General features: G+C 43.4%; 1 protein-coding gene across 4 annotated transcripts in view; it reads right to left on the bottom strand.

The window, feature by feature from the left end:
- Positions 1–8,227: 8,227 nt before the first annotated feature.
- Positions 8,228–15,979, bottom strand: part of ATP7B (ATPase copper transporting beta) — a 46,570-nt gene continuing 38,818 nt past the window's right edge. For all 4 annotated transcript variants that reach the window (XM_066611568.1, XM_066611541.1, XM_066611550.1 and 1 more), the window contains 5 exons: positions 14,966–15,108; positions 13,789–13,992; positions 13,559–13,676; positions 12,330–12,432; positions 8,228–9,465 (listed from right to left, as the gene is read on the bottom strand). In XM_066611568.1, coding sequence (XP_066467665.1) covers positions 9,198–9,465; positions 12,330–12,432; positions 13,559–13,676; positions 13,789–13,992; positions 14,966–15,108 — 836 coding nt within the window. In that variant the 3' untranslated portion in view covers positions 8,228–9,197. The remainder of the gene's footprint in view (positions 9,466–12,329; positions 12,433–13,558; positions 13,677–13,788; positions 13,993–14,965; positions 15,109–15,979) is intronic.

The following is a 15,979-nucleotide window of genomic DNA, read 5'->3' as shown; positions in this document are numbered from 1 at the left end:
CTCTCCCCACCCCCAATCCTAAAGGAAGAGCGTCCCCTTGGCAACCAATGCCAACTAATATGAAGCATGCACTGTAATTCAGCGCATTCAGCTGATAAGATACACTGTCTCATTTTGTCTCTGGACAATGCCAGAGGTCAACTATTTTGGATGAGTCAACAGACATCTCTCATTTGTAAGGATTAATTTTAAAAAGGGTGCCAAGTGCTAGAGAGCATGTGTTCCTGTATAAAAGCAAAACTTAGCTAGGCAAGAAAATAATCAACAGTTTTTCTCCTTTGTGCCAAATTTTAGGTTGAGAAACTTCATTCTTGAAACTATACAGGTCAGCATTTTCCAACATCTCTTTATTTTCCAGCACTTCCTTGCACCAATGCGTTGAATTTGCTGTTGTTGTTTGGACTGCCATATTAGCATCTTCGCAAACAGGAGCACTCTTACAATGGCAACTGTGGCCAGGTTGGGCACTGTCTGAGGGCCCATACCCTGCAGCTGACCCAGGAGCACTATAATGCCATTCCTGTGATTGAGGCACTGGTTGGGGTGGCCAAGCCTCAGAGCCTGAGGGAGTGGGTTAATGAGACACCCCCGTCCTCCTCCTCAACAAGGTGGTCTGCTTCCTTGGACACTGACTCCTGCCTAGCCTTGTTCCAGGCTTCTCTCCCTCATCAGGCTCAGGCCTCCTCATTGTGGGCTGGTGGTAGGCTTTTAAGCTCTGCTGCCCCAGTTTCTGTTCCATCGGCCTCTGCCACCTTTGTTCAAATCTCCCGAGTCTCCCCCAATGTGCTGCCCCACCCACTGCTGTTGCTGTGGCGGCTTTCAGCCTATCCAGAAGTGTTGTGAGCAGTGGCGTAGCTAAAGGGGTACAGGGGGTAGCAGTTGCACCGGGCATCAAGCTTTAGGGGGGCAACAAGCTAACCTTGACACTAGTGACCAAAATTGTGAAAATCTTGCTCTGTATGAATAATACCATCATGTTATATATCAGGGGTGCCCAAAACCCGGCCCTGGGGCCACATGTGGCCCTCAAGGCCTCTCAATGCGGCCCTCAGGGAGCCCCAAGTCTCCATTGAGCCTCTGGCCCTCTGGAGATTTGTTGGAGCCCGCACTGGCCCAACACAACTGCTCTTAGAGTGAGGGCGACTGTTTGACCTCTTGCGTGAGCTGTGGGATGAGGGCTCCCTCCACTGCTTGCTGTTTCACGTCTGTGATGCAGCAAAGGCAGCAAAGGAAAGGCCAGCCTTGCTTTGTGCAAGGCCTTTTATAGGCCTTGAGCTAATGCAAGACCTTCATTCATTCACCTTTAATATATTCACCTTTAATATATTCATTTATGTAAACTTATGCAAATTTATTCAAATTTTAAATATAAATTAATTCTTTTTATTCCCTGGCCCCCAACACAGTGTCAGAGAGACGATGTGGCCCTCCAGCCAAAAACTTTGGACACCCCTGTTATATATCATTGGAAAGGTAATTTAATGCAGAATGCAATGAAATAAATTGCATTGGAATATCTGTATTCTATCAAAAGTTATGGCCAATTAACCAGAAAATGAAAACACAACTGTCTTGTGGAACAAAAAGTGGATTTGCTTAACTCCAAACTGACCTACGAGACTGATGGTTCTGAGTGCCAATGAGATGTTATTACGATACAGCATGGAATTAATCACTTTTTATTTATTTGCTTAATTAAATTTGATTTTATCATGCAGGGGCTCTACAAAATCTTCTTTGACCCCAGGTAGCAGATAGATGCCTTAGCTGTACCACTGACTGGGGGGGAGGTAGCAGAGCAAATGGGGGAGCTGCTGGGGGGGAGGAGGTGGCTTCCTCCCATTTTTCACTTTTTGAAAAGCCCGGGCATGATGTCACTTACGGTTGTGACATCACTTCTGGGGCAACTTTTTGAGCTTGGCACCGGGCTACACGATCATTAGCTACACCACTGGTTGTGAGTGGGGACAGTACAGCTCCCACCGCTCAATTCACTGGTGCTGACAGAATGAACAGGCCACACTTGGATCTGACACCGACAAAGTCAACCTTCATCGGGGCAGGGAAGTCTATCAGACACCGTTCTTAGGCAAGCTGCTTCCCAGCTGCAATTTGGGGATAATAATACTTACCAACCTTGCAGGGTTGTTGAAAGGATGTCAAGATAATACATGTAAAATACTTTTCACACTCAGAAATGGCTATACAAATGCCAAGAATTAATAGTGCCCGCGTCATTGCTCTTAGAACTCTAGAACATATTACTAATCCATGGCAACAATGTTTCAGAAGGTATCAAGGAAGTTCACTGAAGGAAAATTATTGGGGGAGAAGTTCAGCCTATTGATTACTATGTCATTCGTGTGCTATGTAACATCCTTCAACACTCGCTTCCATTGAATCACAGAGTCACTATAACTACATGGAAGCTGGGAATGTCATGAATTTAATCCAGGGTCCCTCTGCCATGCAATCAGATCTTCTGCCCTACCCTATCTAAAACCCCTAGTGACCTAAGGGCTGGGCAGTTCCTTTTTTGTATATATAGGTCTGACCCCGGCATCCATTGATCTGGCACCTGCAGATTTGACTCACTGCAGATGCTGCGGTCCCAGTCTTCAAATGCTGTTCTACATAAAAAGGTTAAGGCCCTACTGAAAAGCCTCCAAGGAGAAAGTTGTTAATTCTAGGGGAAAGGAGTTCCACAATCAGGGTGCCACCACCAAGAAGGCTCTGTCCTTCACCGCCAACCCCCTCACCACTGGTGGCATGGAATACTCTGAATGCTTTTAGGAAAGAACTAAATAGATTCTTTTAGGGGAGAAGTATAGAATGACAACACTGAAGGTGCCTCCTGATGACAAAGTCTGCTCCAATTACAGTTTTAGCATTTGTGTACCTTCCCGAAAAAGCACAAGAGATTCTTTGGACAGCTTTATAAGAGACTGCTTTTGATTGCTGTTCTTTGATTGATGCCTTATTAGTGAGTGTCTGGAGCCTTACAAAGGGGCTGTATTCCCATACTTCTTTTGTGGATTCAGGAACTTTGACAAATTGTTGGGTTGTATGAAGGGAGCTATGAACTGATACTATGAAAAGTATCAATTTTTCCAGATTTTTAAAGTGTTAAAAATCAAAGAGGCTAGCTTTCTTGAAATACCTAGGGAGGTTTTGTTCAGAAACAACATTTTGGTGATGTGTGTGCTCTCTGATTTCGGTATCTTGTACTAGATGCAAATTAACTGATCAGGTGTGTGGAGGAGGGCCATCAACCTTTTGGCTCTTTCCAACTCAGATTTTAGGATTTTCTTGAAACAAAGAGGCTAGGAGCTGCAACAGGTTTGATGCCACTGAATTCTGTAGCGACAAGCTTTCTCCGCCCACCCCCATTACTCTGCTCCTGTACAAAAGGCAGGAGGAGAGGAGAGAAAGTAGATGCATGCAACTGGCATCCCCCAACAGTATGTATCATTGTATAATCACTATAATTAAGTTGTCTCCATTCTTCTTTATAAATCAGTGACAGTATGTATTTAATAAGCCAGCTTCTATGAAGCAGGTTTGTTCTTAACCACTTCGTTTTTCAGATGTGCAGCTGCATTGCAGAGAGCTTAAAATAGCAAGCACTTAAGAGAACGAACAATTTGTTTCAGTAACCAGAAGTCAACTCCCAACAAGCAAGAGCCACACACTTCTGTGCACAGATTGCCCCAGCACAGCTCAATGGGGCTGCAGGCATTATTTTCAGCATAGTCCCCGTCAGTAATAGATTGGCTGAAGGACAGGGGCGCGTTCCATCTATCTTACAATGCAGTTAGGAATGCTCATCCCCAACACACATGACGAGCTGTCCTCTGTAATGCTTTTCATGACTGGGGCTAAAACTCCAATACTGACCTTTCTCCCAGCTGGCAGTTGATTCCCATTCAGATTTAGATTTTACAACACAGTAATTCAAGGCTTCACCTATTTTGCTTTACCAAAATCACTGTTCCTGCTTTAGTATTTTGCATCATCAAGCCTTTCCTTTCCACTATGTAGAAGAGAAAAATGTGCAATGTGCTATAGTCTAGAATACTCAGTTATCATTGTCTACCTTATTATTTTCATATCTAATATAATTCCACTGCCACTGTTATAACTCCAGTGAGCCAAACTCTTACTGGCCACGGTGGCCTGAGGTTTGGCAGTAATATCAGACTTCTATTTTTAAAAAGCCCCAATTCCATTTTAGAGAGACAGCAATTTACGGGCATTCTTCATCTGTTACGCACTAGAACAGGGGTCTCCAAACCCCAGCCCGGGGGCCAGATGTGGCCCGCAGTTAGCCTCTATCCGGTCCGCAGCCAGCCTCTTGTCCCCTGAAAGCCTCTGGCCCACTTGACTGAACACGACCAGAGCTGTGCTCTGATTGTTCTGAGGGCCTGAGATGCTGAGTGAATGAGCCCACTCATTCATTTATCCATTTACCTAGTTCCATCTCTTATTTATTTAAATTTTATATTTACATTTTCTTCCAGCCCTTAGCACAGCGCCAGATATTTCATGCAGCCCTCTGGACAAAAAGTTTGGAGACCGCTGCACTAGAACCATACTTGTACAGTAATACCTGGACTTTCACCCACTTGACTTTCATCGCTTTTCTCTTTCAGCCATTTTCAATTATAACCACATTTTGAATTTTGTCTACATGCTTTCCTCTTTTTTGCTGGCCAAAATAAATTTGCAAGCTAAACAAGGTTATGCTTTGATATTCAACTATTTTGGATTTTCTTTAATGCTCTGTTCCCTAACCATATAAAAGTGGAAGGTACAGCTGCTATACATTGTGCCTGTTGTTTCTCTGGAAAGTAAGAATTCACAGAAGGATTTTCTTTGGGGAAAACATTCTTTTCTTTCCAGCACAGGCAGAAGACCTCTCATCAGCAGAAATTATCCTGCTCTGGCTGATAATTCAATATGCCTACTTGATCAGCAACACTGACAGACTACACTGACAGTTACTTAATCAAATGCATCACTCTGAAAAAGAAAAATCAATGTCTCTATTGACCTCTGGTGGTAATTATGGGAAATAAAATTGATTGTAAGATTATATGTGACAATACCCATTTTTCATTTGTTTTATATTAAAGTGAATTCTCCTGACTGTGAAGGTCAAACAGACCCCCCCCCCCACCTCTCGACTGCTATTTAACTTCTTTTGTTTTGAAAGCACAAGCTTGAGAAGTAACATCTAAGTTTGTCCTTGAAAGTCACCAAATTATAACTGAGCAAGTACAGGTCCAACCTTGTTATACAAGGATTTGACTCAACACGAATGGCCACTGCAAATAAGAAGGAATGTGATGATCCCTGGAGAAGGCAAAAAATGCATCCCTCTAAAACCAAAGTTTAAAAAACTGCTTTTCTTACTGTTGTACAGAGACAATCATGCAAGTGATCATTCCAAACTTCATCTGAGCCAGGCAAAGGCAGGGGTCCTATGCATTTCTAATTGCTGTCTCAAAAAAGCTGTTTTTAAACCACAATTGTAAAGGGACACACTTTATTTTTTTTAACTGCTTCTATTTAAAACACATTTTATGGTATTAGCAGGGAGTCCCAGAATCAAACCCCTATGGATGTCAAGGCAAGACCTTATTCCATTAAGAGCAATGGAGGGGCTAGAAACCTGGAAGTGGGTCTTTAAATCTATTTTTCCCACTGTCTTTTTTAATCCATGAATTTTTTTAATCTATTAGGGTCCCAGAACGGAACCCCAGTGGATAACAAGGGACGACCTGGACAGCATTAAGACAGTATTGAATTTTGATTGTACTAAACAGATATCCTGTTATCCCAGCTGTTACGGGCATGTGTAGGACAATTTCTTAAGGGAATTTCAAGATAAATCTTGTGATTCAGCAATTACTTGAAAGTAAAATACTTCAAAAAGTTAATATCTAAGAAAAGAGGCAATCACCACTCCAATAAGAGCACTGCAGAACTTACTCATAAGAAAGGCTTTTAGTGGGATTTTTTTTTTTTTTTGCACTTTAAGAGTCAGTAATACTCATACGCAAATTTAAAAGAACAGAATTCGTGTGGATTGACATCTGATTGACAAGATTACCTTAACTTTGTATGTGCATGTAGAGAATTTGTCCTTTACTTGGCAGCTTTGTAACTCTGTGCCCCCCCCCATGGCGAGTTAGGCCCAGTCAGGACAGAGTATACTATTATGCCAAAGTTGCAACTTTTCTTATAAGGGCAAGGGGGGCAGTTAGAGCAGCGATTTTCAACCAGTGTTCTGTGGCACATTGGTGTGCCACGAATGATCCACAGATGTGCCATAGGAGTTTGGGGGAAGGTTATTAGTAGGACCATTGGGGGATGTGAGCCCCCCACCGTCAGCGTGGTGTGCCACGTCAATTGTCAAAAAACTGATTGTGTGGCTTGACAATTTTAGTGCCATGAGATGAAAAAGGCTGAAAATTGCTGAGTTAGAGAATGGTTGAGGAGAGAAAGTAGGAAAGGTGGAGTGAGGAGGATGGGACTGAGTGGATAACGCTGTCTGGGGAACAGTTGGAGTACCAACCCTCAGTCAGGTTGGTGATTAGTTAATCTGGAACAAATTAGAACAGTGGTTCTCAATCTTTCAGCACTGGGACCCACTTTTTAGAATGAGAATCTATCAGGACCCACCGGAAGTGATGTCATGATCAGAAGTGACATCATCAAGCAGGAAAATTTTTAATAATCCTGGACTGCAATTCTACCCACACTCACCCAGGAGTAAGTCCCATTGACTATAATTGTCAAAAGAATATATATAGTAGTCTGTTAAAAGTACAGATGTGCTACATTTCCTCAAATGCAGTCACATTCCATGGCAGCACCAAGTTTAATATATTAATATTGAAATGAATGGGGATCCACCTGAAATTGGCTCAAAACCCACCTAATGGGTCCTGACCCACAGTTTGATAAAACACTGAGTTAGAAGATAGCCTCGGTAACAGACATTTAAGTCTTATGAATCCATTGTACCAAGGTGTCTTCCTACAGTTCAGTTTGTAAGTTAGTAAACCTCTGTTGAACCAGAATGGGTTGATGATTTTTTTTAAACTATGAGAAAAGCCAGTGTCGCAGACCCTTTAAGACCATTTGGAAAGTATTGTAACCAAGAGCAGCGCGCGGCCCGCGGGTCCTCCCCATCGCCAATGGGCACCCGGCCCTCACCACAGTCCACACTAGCCTGACGCTAGAGCTCTGGTTCTGGCTTTTCCTCACTGCCTTGAGTTTCGCATCTTTGAAGCTCAGCAGTAGCAAACAAAAGACGAGCCCAGTGTGCACGCAGGGCCTTTTATAGTGGGAAGGTAATGCAAGACTTGCAGTTTTCACATTAGTTCAAGCATTGCAAGTCTCACGTTACTTCCCACTATAAGAGGCCCTGCATGCATGCTGGGCCCGTCTTTCCCTGCCTGGCCCACGGGCAGCACACTCATGGAGTCAGAGGCAGTGGGGGAAGACTGGGAAGGGGGAGAGAGAGAGCCTGAGGGAGGGAAGGTGGATGGGCAGATAGGCAGGCAGCTGGGCGGGCAGCTAGGCAGCAGCACATGCCACCCGAGCAAGGGAGGGAGGGAGAGGGTGAGGGGGCAGGTGAGTGTGTGGGCAGGCAAGCAGGCAGCAGCACATGCCGCCTGCATGAGGAACAGCAGGCAAGTGAGCGCTCAAACATTGTGGCAACCCTGGTGCAGCAGCAACTTAAAGATGCTGCCCTCTCTGTGTGTAAAGAACTGACTGGAAGATGCCTCCCCTTTGTGTGTATGAAAGTTCAAAATAACTGGCTGGAAGATGCCCCCCCCCTTTTGTGTATGTGAATGTGTATATGGTTTGAATTCATTCATTTTCTGTCACTAATATATTCATTTATGTAAATTTATTCAAATGTAAATTAATTATTTTTTTTTCTGGCCCCCAACACAGTGTCAGAGAGATGATGTGGCCCTCCTGCCAAAAAGTTTGAGCACCCCTGACCTAGAGGACTGGAACCCCTAGAAGTGGGTTTCCTCTGCAGAATACTTCCTGAAGGTGGGCGTTATCCTCCCTGATAGCAGCAGTCTGCCTAACTAAAGTCCACGATGGGAAAGACGAGGGAAAGTCTGTGAACCAATGGTTCCTTTGCTTCCCCCCCATCCCCCTCACCACAGCTTCTCTATGTATATTTAACTAACTGAATAAAATAAGGTATGGATTTTTTTCAGCATTCTGAAAACTGCTCCCTGTCTGGTGAAGCATTCTTCAGTCATGAATAGCTTATTCCAAAGTTATTTTATTCACTTTTCACATTGCCAGCGCCAACACAAATTTGCCATCTGAAGCACATTCAATGCATCTTCATTCCCATAATTTGTGGCTTAAATATGAATACAATTAATATGAATGAATTCAATTAAATATGAATACAATGAATACATATTTTGAATTAGTATTCAAAATATGAATACTAATGGAAACAAGCGGTCATGAAAGCAAGTTCCGATAACTTGATAAAATTCATTCAAAGTTTCTATCTTTTTTGCCCTTGTGCTCAGCAAGACAGTAAGTTTAAGCAGCTGAAACCAAAATGAATGTAAAATTTGATTTTGTCCTGCCTCTATTTTAGAGGACAACGCCGAGGTTCAAGTGAAGGACCTTGTCCTTGTGGGCATTATTCCTACTTTAAGTCATACTATTTTATGCTATTAAGATTTAGAACCATGCTGCTGGATCCTCTCAAAAATTGTGGACCTTGCTCACTTCCCCTATCAAAAATGCAGTTCAGGCAGCTGACAAAATCCTGATCTCTCATTTAGAAAACATAAAATAAGGACAAACTAACTGTACTATCATTTGCAACATTTCTAAAATTAGTGTAAAGCATATTTATGTAGCTTTCAGTAAATCGATACAATGTGTGGAAAATCTCAAGGCTCAAGTCGCATTTCTTTTTGTTCACATTTTAATTATGCCAGATCAGGCCTTAATCTAGAAGTGGCATCTCAGCAACCAGGAGCAGTTCAGTGCCATCTCCTCCCACCTTCTTCACTGCCATCAGAGCACAGAAACACACACCACTGGAGCTCTAGAAGCAGGATCCAGGAACTCAAAACTTCTCTCAGTGAAAGAGCCATCAGGGCAACGAACAGAACAGCATCATTTAGTTTACATTCTTAAATGTACTGGTCATCATCTTGATTGTTCATGAGGAGTGACCACTTGTCTGCTTCATTCTTTTGAGAATTCCCGAGGTGTCTTGGCATTCTGTCTGAGGTCAAAGAACGAAGAGATACTTGGCTGAGTTCATCCCAAGCACTTGATCTGGGCAAGTCCCGCCTCCGGTCATCCATTCCAATATGGACACTGACTTGGGAAGGAGTCAGTGGCTTCATGCACCCTTGAGCACGTGCTTCATATCTTTCCACATCAGGCTTCTTGTAGCTAAAGAAAGCAGGCAAAAGGCTTCTAGATGTTAAGAGTTCATTGACACTTGAGCTTTAAAGTACTTGGTAATGTCCCATTTGTCATTGACAAGTATTATCCAAGTCTGTCTTTCAAAATGGGACATCTACATTGGCAAAATACACTCAAATTCAGTGGTTCTCAAACTCTGTATCTTATCCTTCATACTGGTTTGTGACCCAATGCTTGCAATTGTGCCATAACACATTAATGGGAGCCACTGGAGGCCACTTCTGGGTTGTGCTGGGTCCACGACCCATTCCATGGGCCTCTGCAGACTCCAGAATGCCTTGCAGAAGCAAACCAGAAGTCACTTCCGGTTGACTATTTTATATCCTGCAGACTCTCGGCAGTTACTTACATGCTGAGATAGCAATGCTTAAACCAAGATGAAGGCAAATATAAGTTTTTTATGGAGCTTTCCAGGACTGAATTTCCACAACCTCCCTAAATATCTCCCTGAGAGCCACTGAGCAGGGCCTAGGACAGGAGGGGTAAAGGGGGTAATTTGTACCAGGGCCCAGGGTCAAAAGGGAGGCCCAGGAGCCAAAGGAAGGGGCCCAGAACTTTCCTGGGATCTTACATTTTCCTATCTACAAAGACTTGTTCCCCACACGGGATGCTGGTGACGCTACCACGAGCATGCGGCTGCAGTTATGGTAAGCCATATATGCTGGGCAGAAAAATGCACACATGACACTCCTTAACAGTGTCAGATCTGGGATGAAAACTGACCTGCTACAGTAGCTCTTCAGCTTGTGGATCTGCTTACCATGAAGGAATGTATAGGAGCTCAGGAACACAGCTGTGGGTCTACAGGTGCTGCAGAAGTATGCTTTGGTGCAATCTGGACACTTTCCATTCTAGTGTGAGACTAAATGTGATAATGCTAATTTTCTGCATGATTTTCTTTATTTAAAATTTTTTAGAGAGACTTAGGAGCGTGTTTGGTTTTCCATATTACTGTATCTAACTGCCAATGTCACACGGGTGGGAGACCTGGGCTCCAAAGACTTTTCCAGCTGTCCCCATCCTCCCCCCACCCTGTTTCACCCCTCTCCTGCTCTGTTTCACCCCTCCCCCTTTGGAAAGGAGCCCAAAAGAAACTTTATACCCCCTGATAAAATTCCTCTCAGAAGCCTCTCAAAGAAATTCCTCTCAAGGATCTGTCCTAGGACCAGTGCTTTTCAACCTCTTCATATATGACCTGGAGGCAGGGCTAAGCAGCAAGGTGGCAAAGTTTGCAGACGACACCAAACTTTTCTGAGTGGTGAAGACAAGAAGAGGTTGTGAAGAGCTCCAGAAGGATCTCTCCAAACTGGGAGACTGGGTAGCAAAATGGCAGATGTGTTTCAATGTAAGTAAGTGTAATGTCATGCACATTGGGGCAAAAAATCAAAACTTCACATATAGGCTAATGGGTTCTGAGCTGTCTGTGACAGATCAGGAGAGAGATCTTGGGGTGGTGGTGGACAGCTTGATGAAAGCGTCGACCCAATGCGCGGTGGCACTAAAGAAGGCCAATTTCATGCTTGGGATCATTAGGAAAGGCGTTGAGAATAAGACAGCTAATATTGTAATGCCATTGTACAAATCGATGGTTAGGCCACACCTGGAGTATTGTGTCCAGTTCTGGTTGCCACATCTCAAAAAGGATATAGTGGAGATGGAAAAAGTGCAAAAGAGAACAACAAAAATGATTACGGGGCTGGGGCACCTTCCTTACGAGGAAAGGCTACGGCGTTTGGGCCTCTTCAGTCTAGAAAAGAGGTGCCTGAGGGGGGACACGATTGAGACATACAAAATTATGTAGGGGATGGACAGAGTGGATAGAAAGATGCTCTTTACACTCTTGCATAACACAAGAACCAGGGGGCATCCACGAAAGCTGAGTGTTGGGAGAGTTAGGACAGACAGAAGAAAATATTTCTTTACCCAGCATGTAATTAGTTTGTGGAACTCTTTGCCACAAGTAGTAGTTATGGCATCTTGCCTGGATGCCTTTAAGAGAGGATCGGACAAATTTCTGGAGGAGAAGTTCATTATGGGTTACAAGTCATAGTAGGTATGTACAAGCTCTTGGTTTTAGAGGCAAGCTGCCTCTGATTGCCAGATGCAGGGGAGGGCACCAGGACACAGATTGTTCCTGTTGTCTTGTGTGCTCCCTGGGGCATTTGGTGGGCCACTGTGAGATACAGGAAGCTGGACTAGATGGGCCTTTGGCCTGATCTAAGAGGGCTCTTCTTATGTTCCCAAGTCCTGCCACTGAGATGTAGAGTGCTGCACTTGGATCAAAAAGATTCGAGTTCAAATCCCTGCTTAGCCATGAAGCTTACTGGATCACCTTGAGCCAGGTGCTTTCTCAGTCTCATCATAGAGTTGTTGCATGAATGAAAGGAAGAGACAGAGCCGTGTATGTTGACCTGACCTTCTTGGAAGCAAGGCATTATATAAATGTGAATAAATTGCTGAATTTTTCACTTTTAACATTGTAGAAATAGCCTCACCCCAAATTATAACCAGTCTCAACATTTTGGGATAAGTTGAAGCATAGGGCTTTATATTTAAGCTAAACAATCTGTCAGTCTAAGGCTGCAATCCTAACCTCACTTTCCTGGGAGTAAGTCCCATTGACTACAATAGGACTTGCTTCTGAGTAGACCTAGTCAGGATTGTGCCCCAAGTGTACCCACCATCAAGGGCTCACCATGCTTTACACACCACTTTGTGGTTATGCACACCACTTTGTTATGTACACTTAAGATAAGCAAGTTAGCTGTAGTCCTCAAAGTTATGTTGAGGTATCTTTGCACAACTTATTGGAGTATTCATACCCTGCTTACCATTTTAACTGCAGGGAAGAGAGCAATACCGATACTGAAGACACTGCCATTGCTGCCGACCCCATCCATGGCTGGAGCACAATTCCAATAGGCATAAATACTCCTGCAATGAGGAGATACACAGTCATCAAGAGAACTTCCTATTTCACTGTCTTGGGTTTCCTTCCCTTCTCCACTAAGCAAGTTGCCTGCCTTCTGTCTGACATCCTTCAGTTCAGAGTAAAATGAACAGCAGGGATATGGTTACTACAGATGGCCTAGACCAGTGTTTCTCAAACTGTGGGTCAGGATCCATTAGGTGGGTCGCAAACCAATTTCAGGTGGGGTCCCCATTCATTTTAATATTTTATTTCTAATATATTAGACTTGATGCTACCATGGTATATGACTGCATTTGAGGAAATGTTACAGATCTGTACTTTTAATAAGCTACTTTTTAACAATGATAGTAAACGAAACTTAATTCTGGTTAGGATTTCAGCCTAGGATTGTTAAAATTTTTCCTGCTTGATGATGTCACTTCCAGACATGATATTACTTCTGGTGGGTCCTGATAGATTCTCATTCTAAAAGTGGGTCCTGGTGCTAAATGTGTGAGAATCAGGGCCCAATCCTATCCAACTTCCCAGCACCTGTGCAACTGCAATGGAGCCTCAAGGTAAGGGAACAAATGTTTCCATATCTTGAGGAGGCCTCTGTGACTACCCCTACACCACAAGATGTAGTGCACACCTCATTGGCATGGCTGCACCGGCACCAGAAAATTGGATAGGATTGGGCCCTCACTGACCTAGACAGAAGGATGTAGATGATTAAATGGACAGAAAAAAACCACACAATTTTACAAATAGATCTGTCTTCTTTCCTCAAATCACATGGCTGAAAGATAGAAAGACAGAAAGACAGAAAGAAAGAAATTTGATGTCAACATATCCGTCTCCTTCATGTCCAAGCTCTCCCTTCTTTCCCAAAGACTGCTTCTCATTGATCACCCTTTAGACACGGTCAGTTGCTGTCATATCACTTACCACTAATTATCCTAACTGTGGATGAAAGAAAAGGTACACATAAAAGTCGCACGAGTTGGAGGCGTGTGCCTAATGTGCATATAACCACTAACTACAATTAGTCAGTGTACCTGAACTGGGTCTGAGCATAAAGGAGCTTCATCTCCAATTCATCTTCCTCTGACCCAAATGTTTATGACAGCCATCAAAGCTGTAACATACCTGCTGCTATGGGTATCCCAAAAAGATTGTATATTAAGGCCAGAATTAGATTTATTCTTATTCTTTTTACTGTCCTCTTGGATAGATGGATACTTGCAACCACATCAAGCAGGTCGTTCTGCAAAGACAAGACCAAAATATTTTTCCGACCCCAAAATCCATGCACTCCCAAGTTTTCTGAAAAAGTCCCGGGGGGACGGGACCCATCGTTTTATGTATTAAGGACTCACACGAATAAGAACAACATCTGCTGCTTCAATGGCAACATCTGTGCCTGTTCCAATAGCAATGCCAACATCAGCCCTCGCCAGTGCGGGGGAGTCGTTGACCCCGTCTCCAACCATGGCAACTCTTTTCCCTGCTGTTTGGAGTTCCTGGACCTTGGCTACTTTGTGAGATGGGAGAACCTCAGCAAAGACTTTTCTGATCCCAACCTAGATGCAAAAAGAAACCTTCTGTTAGTATGAACGAGATTCGCCTCCGTTTTCCTTCCAAATATCTCCCTTCATGCATTGCTTTGTGCTTTTGTGGAACATGGAATTCTAAATACACACAATGTTATAATCTTTAAGAGTCTGTGGATCACTTCCAACACACTCAAGTCTTACTAATTACACCCCACAATGTACATTTAATTTGCAAATGCAAAGCAAGAGTACTAGACACATGTCCCTACCTCCATAAATGGGGAAAAAATTGAACCTCAAAAGCTTTGAGGTGATGAAGGTAAAAAATGAAAGCCAAAACATATTTTTGAAGCACTCTCTCACTCACTTACTTGAAGCTTTGTTATACAAAAATGCACCCAATAAAATTAATCAAGCAATGGACTAGTTTAAACAGAGATACACAGGAAAAATTGTGATGCAGATTAGGAGTGCATTTTGGATAGCAGATGTTCCTCTTCTGATAGTAGAATCTAGTTGCTCTAGATATGAAAATCATTACCTACATCTAAACACCAGCCAGAGAATTCAGCAATTTATATTTATTTATCCTGAACTGCTATTCTTCTCATCCCTGGGTTACAGCATTGAACAAGAGGGAGACCTGGGTTCTAATCCCTGCTACACCACAAAAGTATTGCAATCTTACCAGGTGATTTGGGGCAGGCAAAACAACCAACCAATACATTGTTGTTTGCCTTTGAAAGAAGGGCAGGATAAATACATTAATAATGAATCAAACATAAATCTTATTGATGTAATTCAATTCAAGCCAAGGTTACTTACACCCTTCAACTGACCAGTTCAGCTTACTTGCCCAGTGCTATGCAGATTTTCAACTCAGATACAAAAGTCATTTTACATGCACAGAAAGAAACTGGTCAAGAACATCTAAGCCATAGCAAGTCTCCCAAATTCAGGGATCAGAGGCTGATCACATATACACTTTTTTGACCGGTACCTGAGTTGCAATTGCTTTGGCCGTTTTCCTATTGTCTCCGGTAATGAGTACCACGTCCACTCCCATATTCTGTAGTATGTGCATAGCTAGAGCTGCTTCTGGTTTGACAGTGTCAGCTATTGCAATCATGCTACAAAGGACACCTGCAGAAGGAAAAACATGTATTCATTCAATAGTCAAAATGAGGCAACATCCCATTTGGCATTTCTTCACCTTTTATTTTTTTTGCTCAGCCCAGAGGTTACAAAAAGCCAGCAAAGTTTAGCACACACCTAAAATAGCCTCACAAGTAACGTTTATCACATGTAACTTGACCATTCTTCACTGGTATTTAGCCCTGTAGCAAATACCAGGCCAAATAAAAATGCCTGCAGATTCTCAAGCATTGACAAGACTGTTGAAGAAGGCAGAAGTGGGGACTCCAACCCAGTACCCTAGAACAATGTTGGGCTACCAAGCAAAAGTCCTCTTTCCTGACCATCTCTACAAGTACCCTCTTACCTTTGCCGAGCTTGACATCTTCTCTTATCTACTCCTGCTGCTCTGCTTCGCACAAAGGGATGCCTTCTTCCTGCCTTCAAAACTTCTTCCAAGCTCAGAAATAGGACCAAGCGTAGGACTACAAAACTCCTTCCCCTCCGTAAACAGGAGACAATTCCCATCTTCGAAAGAGCTCCAGAACCACTCTGAACTGTGCAGTGTTCTATATACTATAGCACAGCTTTGGCAATCCCAGTCTTGGAGCAGTCTAGTCATCTCCCCCTCCTCCTTCCACTCACTTCCCTCTCTCTGTGCATCCCTGTCCTTTTCTCTGTCCACCCCTCCACTATTCTGCCACAAGCTTTTGCAGGTTGCCTTGAGCTGTTCCTCCCACTCCCCAGCTGATCCCAGTCAGCCATAATCAGCACTAGCCAACAACAGGTGCTACCCAATGACGTCAACGCCTCCCAGCTGACCAGCAGCATCTTTGTGCCACTGCAGTTGGTCGCCTGCTGGGCATGGGCTGCCATACCC

The sequence above is a fragment of the Tiliqua scincoides genome, chromosome 1 (genome assembly GCF_035046505.1).
Source record: "Tiliqua scincoides isolate rTilSci1 chromosome 1, rTilSci1.hap2, whole genome shotgun sequence".
Taxonomy (NCBI): Eukaryota; Metazoa; Chordata; class Lepidosauria; order Squamata; family Scincidae; genus Tiliqua; species Tiliqua scincoides.
Note: the sequence above shows the minus strand (reverse complement) of the source record. Positions and strands in the feature narration are given on the sequence as shown.